Source organism: Anastrepha ludens, chromosome X (genome assembly GCF_028408465.1).
Source record: "Anastrepha ludens isolate Willacy chromosome X, idAnaLude1.1, whole genome shotgun sequence".
NCBI classification, from domain to species: Eukaryota; Metazoa; Arthropoda; class Insecta; order Diptera; family Tephritidae; genus Anastrepha; species Anastrepha ludens.
Genome location: NC_071503.1, coordinates 10,627,075 through 10,635,049, shown reverse-complemented (window position 1 = coordinate 10,635,049; position 7,975 = coordinate 10,627,075). Strand labels below are relative to the sequence as shown.

General features: G+C 43.3%; 1 protein-coding gene across 1 annotated transcript; it reads right to left on the bottom strand.

Annotated features, from left to right (window-relative positions):
• Window positions 1–873: 873 nt before the first annotated feature.
• Window positions 874–3,390, bottom strand: LOC128869684 (uncharacterized transmembrane protein DDB_G0289901-like). Its single transcript, XM_054112291.1, has 2 exons — window positions 2,422–3,390; window positions 874–2,165 (listed from the first exon to the last, which is right to left on the bottom strand). Exons 1-2 carry the CDS (start codon window positions 3,335–3,337, stop codon window positions 2,140–2,142), a joined length of 942 nt encoding a protein of 313 aa, XP_053968266.1. The 5' UTR covers window positions 3,338–3,390; the 3' UTR covers window positions 874–2,139.
• Window positions 3,391–7,975: the final 4,585 nt, after the last annotated feature.

Here is a 7,975-nt window from a genome sequence, read left to right as displayed (position 1 = left end):
CGGGCGTTGTTCCTATTGGCCACCATCTCAAGCTCCTCGCACTCACGTATTTCGGCCTCTCGTTTCTTCTGCCGGATAATACGTCTCACTTCCTTTTTCAGCTCTCTGTAGCGATCCCACATGGCTCGCGTTGCGCCCGATCGCAGCGTAGCTCTATAGGCGGCATCCTTTCTTTCTGCGGCAGCATGACATTCTTCGTCGTAACAATTGTTTTTTCGGGCTCGCCGGAATCCAATTTCTTCTTCGGCGGTACTACGTAGGGAACGAGAAATGTTGCTCCATTGTTCGTACATGCCGGTTTGTTGGGCAGTGCTCTCTGAGAGCAGGAGTGGGAGTCGAATGCCGCATCTTCTGGCTGTCTGTTGTGATTGCAGCTTTTCGATGTTGAGAAATCTTTGCGTAGGTAGATGCACGTTTTTTGCTGCACAGAGGCGTGTGCGCAGTTTGGCTGCAACAAGGTAGTGATACGAGTCGATGTTGGGTCCTCGGATCGTACGTACATCTAATACACTAGAAGCGTGTCTTCCATCTATCACAACATGATCGATCTGGTTTCGTGTTTTTCGATCAGGAGACAGCCAGGTGGCTTGGTGAATCTTTTTATGCTGGAATCTGGTGCTGCAGACTACCATGTTTCGGGCCCCGGCGAAGTCGATCAGCCTTTGTCCGTTACCGGATGTTTCGTTGTGCAGGCTGAATTTTCCGAATGTGGGACCAAAAATTCCCTCGCTCACCCTGCCGTTCAAGTTGCCAAGCTTGATTTTTATGTCGTGGCGGGGGCAGCGCTCATAGGAACGTTCCAAGCGCTCATAGAAGGAATCTTTGGTCGCATCGTTCTTCTCTTCCGTCGGGGCGTAGGCGCAAATTAGCGATAAGATATAAGCCTATGATACTATAAATGGGAGTTTATAAGTTGCTGTGGGAGTTCTTAAATACCCTTTCGCAGATTGCGTATTACGTAGAATACATGCACTTAAGATGGCGGCATTGGACATGAGTAACAATGGGTCACGGATGCTCCATTCTCCGTCTGTCTTAAAACAAGAGCACATCTTAGGATGCCAAGAAGATGCATCGGAGAGAGACCTATCTGATAAACGCAGAAGAAATATTTGTCTAATTTGAAGTTGGACTCAACGCCAGCTCTGACCAGAAGATGCAGCAACCCTGGAGTCATTCCGGTAGATAGAACCGATAGTCGCGGAAATTTGTCATTACGATTGGTCGATAAGCTCTAAACGAGGTAAAAACTAAATACCGACAGGCATGAAACCACATTAATCGAGAGACAATCGTTCCCATGACAGTCGGTTCTACATTACCGGAACGACCCGGATTTATATCCGGTCAAGGACTGTCACGCCAGCAGCATTCCCCGTCCATGTATGGGCAATGTTTATGCTGCTACAACAAGAACAACTGAGACAATTAACTATTTTACATGATGATTTCGATGTCAACGATGGAATAACGATCTAGGCATATCGCAATCTATTTCAATACATGTGCGAATATTTGATACCTGCAAATGTTATATTAAATATATTATTTATATAATCTGCTTACCAATTTCAGCAAAGGTTTGGTAATAATATAAAAATAAACTTAGAGCAACAACGCAATGTAGCCAAAATAAAAAAAATGTAATAATAAATGAATTTTTAGGCTTTAAGCATGTATATATGCATTCAGTATTTTTGAATTTAGATTTATAGGGTAAGGCATTTTCTTCCAGTGAATGGTTTGTTGTATCTTATCGCTTTGTTGTTTTACTTACTTTTATTTTTTGCTTTATTGGTAATCGGTTTATGGGACGGTGAATAATAATTATTATTTAGCTCATTTATATTATGATCGTTTCTTGTAGTCGATAAGCTCTAAGCGAGGTAAAAACTAAATACCGACAGGCATGAAACCACATTAATCGAGAGACAATCGTTCCCATGACAGTCGGTTCTACATTACCGGAACGACCCGGATTTATATCCGGTCAAGGACTGTCACGCCAGCAGCATTCCCCGTCCATGTATGGGCAATGTTTATGCTGCTACAACAAGAACAACTGAGACAATTAACTATTTTACATGATGATTTCGATATCAACGATGGAATAACGATCTAGGCATATCGCAATCTATTTCAATACATGTGCGAATATTTGATACCTGCAAATGTTATATTAAATATATTATTTATATAATCTGCTTACCAATTTCAGCAAAGGTTTGGTAATAATATAAAAATAAACTTAGAGCAACAACGCAATGTAGCCAAAATAAAAAAAAATGTAATAATAAATGAATTTTTAGGCTTTAAGCATGTATATATGCATTCAGTATTTTTGAATTTAGATTTATAGGGTAAGGCATTTTCTTCCAGTGAATGGTTTGTTGTATCTTATCGCTTTGTTGTTTTACTTACTTTTATTTTTTGCTTTATTGGTAATCGGTTTATGGGACGGTGAATAATAATTATTATTTAGCTCATTAATATTATGATCGTTTCTTGTAGTAGTAGTTATATTATGATTTTTAGAATGTACGGTTCCGCCTCTACCCCATCCTGGCCAGTTAATTGTACTCTGAACAATATTGCTATGATTTGTGTTAACAAATGGTGATAGAAACTTGGCATCACCGAAATTTATATTCATAAACGCACCACCACCAGCGCTAACACCAACACCGCCCGTTCTGGCATCCTTACCATTATAGTTATTATTTTTATGCGTTGCATGATGTTGCTGTGACGCGACATTATTAATGCGTATACCAGTCTGGCCGGGATGGCCAGGATATTGTCCAATGCCAATACTTCCACCACTGGAAATCATATTTATGCCCCCATGACCGCCAGGTGTTAGTATAATGCTACCGCTGCCATGACCACCAAGGCCACCAATATTATTTCCCATAGCATTAACGCCGCCGTCTTGAATTGGTATACGATTAAATTGATCAATATTTGTATTGATTGATGTTCCGCTAGCGCCGTTCATCGCTTTCATCTGCATACCACCATTGTTGGTGCCAATGCCGCTACTAACGCCTATATTCACACCACCGATTGGCATTAAGCCCGTGTTGACACCATTTATGCCGATTGTATTTATGCTATTCATATGTTGATTTATATTAGCCTGAGTATTGACAATGTCTATATTGGCCGAATTTTCAATACTAGTGGTCTTTCCACTGCCATCGGCTGAGTTGATATTGATTCCGAAACCACTTGCACTACTGCTACCGCTTAAGGATGTACCAATGCTGCTACTAGCAACTGTTGTGGTTTTATTCTTCTCCTCGGGCGCACAACACACTTTGAAAACAACTTTCATATTGTTTGTAGAACAACGCCCACCTATTCGTCGATAAAGATCATCTTTTGATGAGGTCGCTAAAACAAAATGAGATATTAACAATAATTGAACAAATAAATAAATACAAATCGAGTACCAATCACAAATATATGCATATACAGTAAAACTCCTCATAACCGTGGCTGTGGCAGTGTTTTCGTCGGGTTATGGCATATACTCGCTTATAGACGGAGCCTCACAAATTATGCTCGAATTTATAAGAAATGGTCGTTTATTTAATATATTGTACGAATCTATATATTATATATAAAAATTCAGCCGTTTTTCGCGTTGTGATGAACTTTACGGAGAATGGCTGAACCGATTTTAACCAAAGTTTGCCACATTGAAGAGACACATGTGGAGAAGGCTTGTAACTATGTTTGGTTACAATCTCCTTTACTTCTTCGTCAACACACAGTATACACGAGGCAGCGTTCTTTTTATGCGTGTGGTTGTTATTATAAACGGTTGCATGGAGCGTACATTTTACTCACATATGTACAAGTTAACGCAGCAGTATTTATGCCTAAATTTTCATTTCATTACATACATTTCAATGGAATGCAAACATACATACATATACATATATTCATACAGCAGTGGCTGCACGCCTGCATTCGCATAGAATAGAAACATACAAATTAGCAGGCACAGCTGTAGCTGTCCGCCTGCAATAATTAATCGTAACACAGTGCTTGTGTGACTAACTTAACACTTTGCTTAAATACTTCTTCTTTACACCCACACTTCGGGATAACCGAAGCAAAACCATTAGCTCAACGAACCTGAACAGGTCGTCGCTAAAAATTAAGTACTTTTTCTTAGGCAAGGCCGTTTTCTTAGAAGATTACCAAAGGTTATCAGTAATAGTGCATAGTGAAAGTAAGTGTTAAAACTAACAAGAAAGTGTTTTATTTGGTAAAGTGTTCAAGTGAAGCAGTTTCCAAAGAGATAAAAAAAGTGCGTCAGAAATATTTAAGAGAAGAGATTGTTTTCACATTTTTCAACGATATTTTCATGAAAAATTTACAAAACATATATTAATTTTGCAAATGATTGATAACAAGTGAAACAGTGAATAAATGGTGTGAAAAATACACACAACAGAAATCGGCAAAATAATTAATATTTTAGAAGTTTTTACTTAAAATATTTAAGAAAAGAGAGAGTTACAAGATTTATTACACACACACAATGTTTTGGTGCAAAGTTTTAAAACAACAATCGAAAGATTTTCTTCTGATAATCATAAAATTAAAATTGATGCAAATAAAACGCCTACCGGCGAACATCGTGGAAGATACAATCAACCAACTTCAAGCAACGAGGTTGCAATTGTTATATCTGGAGATGAATTTCAATTTGTTTTGCAAAGAAGAAATGACACACTGCAACGTGTTAATGAAACGCATCGAAAATATGATGCATTACAATATCCTCTTATGTTCTGTCGTGGTGAAGATGGTTATTCGATTGATATAAAACAAATAAATCCAGCAAATGGTCAAGAAACAAATAAATCTGTAAGCGCAATGAATTATTATGCATACAGAATCATGATAAGAGAAAATCAAGAGAATCACTTTTTAAAATGTCGTAAATTATTTCATCAGTATATTGTTGACATGTATACGAAAATAGAAACAGAACGATTGAATTACATTAGATTCAACCAAAGAAAATTACGCTGTGACGAATACATACATTTACGAGATGCAATTAACAACGATACCAACATTGGTCAAATGGTAATATTACCTTCATCGTATACAGGCAGTCCAAGGCATATGCATGAATACGCCCAAGATGCAATGTGTTATGTCAGAAATTATGGTTGTTGTTGTTTTAACAGCATAGTTAGCCCTGTCAGTGTAGGTATATCATCGGTCGTCTTCGTCTAGCTCATCTAGGGGTAGGCCCAGGAAACATGCTGTTTCGACGGGTTGGGTCCAGAGGGAGAGGGGGGTTAGATGAGTCTGATTTAGGGGGCATGTGAAGAGGTGGTTAGTGTCGTGCGGGGTACCTTCACATGCCGGACATGTGTTTGGTATGTCGGGGTCAATTCTGGATAAGTAGGAGTTTAACCTGCTACAATATCCAGAACGTAATTGTGCCAATGTTACACGAGTCTCACGGGGAAGCTGGAGCTCTTCATCTGCGATAGGTGGTGGTTGGACTCCGATTACGGCATTCACAGTACGGGAGTTCATGAAGGTGGTAACTGTCTCCCGGTGAATGTCGTTTATTGACTGTCTGAATACTGTCCGGTCCAGTAGGTTTCGGTCAGTTTTGTCCTGGAGTTCGTCAGCGTAGTCGAGGAGGTGTGACCTGACGTGCCTGGGAGGCGGCTCAGGCTCAAGCAGGTGTCTGCAGGGGTGAAACCTGCGGTAACACCCCAGCAGGAACTGCTTGCTGAGCAATTTGTTGTGCTCCGCGACTGGGAGCATTTGTGCCTCGTTGTGCAGGTGTTGTATAGGTGACATCAGGAGGCACCCGGTCGCTGTCCGAATGGCGGTATTCTGACATGTCTGAAGCTTTGTCCACTGCGAATCACTAGTACCAGGCGACCAGACAGGCGCAGCATAGTTTAGAACCGACCGGCCAATTGCCTTAAATGTCGAAAGCAACAGTTCTTTGTCTTTGCCCCAAGTGCTGCCGGCCAGCGATTTGAGGACCTTGTTGCGATTTTGGACTTTAGTGGCAATTGCGGTTGTATGCGCAGAGAAGGAGAGCAAGCTGTCAAAGGTTACACCCAAAATTTTGGGGTTATTCACAGTCGGTATTGGTGTGTCGTCGACTTTTACCTTAAGGGACAGCTTGACCTCCTTTGTCCAGGTGGTGAAAAGGGTCGCCGTGGACTTGGTGGGGGAAAGTTGGAGATTCCTCGCAGTGAAAAAGCGAGAAAGGTCGGTGAGGTAGTTGTTCACTTTGGAACACAGGCCATCGATGTCATTGCCCGACGCCATTATCGTGCAATCGTCAGCGTATGAGATCATGGAAACTCCCGCTGGTGGTTGGGGGAGCTTCGAGATGTAGAAGTTAAAAAGCAAGGGTGAAAGGACACCACCCTGCGGCACGCCTTGCTTAATCTTCCTCTGCTTTGACATTTGATCTCGAAAAATCACTGACGAGTGCCGACCGCTCAGGTAGTTCGCGGACCACCTCTTCAGCCCTGGCGGGAGTGTCGACTGATAAATATCATCTAGTAGCGTGGAATGGCTGACTGTATCGAAAGCCTTCTTTAGGTCCAACGCTACTAGGACAGTCCTCTCGCAGGGGCGGTTTTGGTTAAGCCCGCGATTTATCTGGGCGTTTATGGCGGTGAGTGCCGTGGTGGTGCTGTGCACTCGTCGGAATCCGTGCTGATGTGGGGCTGGGGCCAGGTGTGTCGTGTAGAGTGGGAGTAGGAGGGCTTCAAGTGTCTTCACTACTGGGGAAAGGAGAGTTATCGGCCGATTAGACTCCCCTTGGTTGGCGGGTTTCCCAGGTTTCAATAGTGGGACCACTCTCCCTGCTTTCCACTTGTCAGGGATGATGAGAGTGGCCAGAGACAAATTGAAGACCCTTGTGAGGTATCCTACTCCCAGGGGTCCCAGATGCTTCAGCATCAGCGCGTTCAGTCCGTCAGGGCCAATGGCTTTCGATGATTTCGACTTGTTGATGGCCCCCTGAACCTCATCGCCGGAGAAAGTAAGTGGCGCACTGTCGTTCGTCAGTTTGTGCAGCCTTCTGGTAACACGACGTTTGGTTTTGTCGCCCGGAGGATGCAGTGTAAATAGCCGGCTAAAGTAGCTCGCGCATCTCTTCGGGTCCGACGAAGTACAACCGTTGAAGGTGATAGCCACCTTGCCGTTGTGTTTCGTCGGGTTCGACAGGGACCTAACGGTGGACCAGAGCTTACTCACTCCGGAGGTGAGGTTACAAGTCTTCAGGTGCTCAACCCATTTAGTCCGCTTGTGTTGGTTTACCAGTTGCCGGATCTCCAAATTGAGATCCCTTATGCGGGGATTCCCGGGATCGGCCTGGCGTAGGTGGTCACGCTCGTTTGCTAAACTGGCTGCTTCTGCTGGGAAATGAGGACGGATGTCCTTATAGCATCCAGCTGGGCTGAAGCGAGCCGCAGCAGCTGTGAGCACCTTGCGGAATGCGCGTTCGCCAACGCGCACATCAGTGGGGATGGGAAGAGCGGCGAAGGTGTCCTCGGTGAATTCCGTGAAGCCGGCCCAATTAGCTTTTTTAAAGTTAAAATAGGACCGGTGGTTCGCGGAAACGAAGTCGGCAGGTCTCTCAATCGAGACGATAATGGGCAAGTGGTCTGATGCAAGCGATAGCATAGGTCGCCACGTTATGCTATTTATCAGACCCGCGCTAGCTATTGTTAGGTCAGGCGAGCTGCTACAATTGCCCACTACCCTGGTGGGGGCGTCGTCGTTCACTGTGCTGAATGTCGAGTCGTCTATCTGCTCTGCCAATTGCTGTCCCCTACGATCATTTGGCAGGCTTGAATGCCAAAGATCGTGATGCGCATTAAAGTCACCTACAACCAATCGGTTTTCACCTCTGATGAGCGCACCTATATCAGGATGATATCCTGCCGGGCAGCAGGTGACAGAG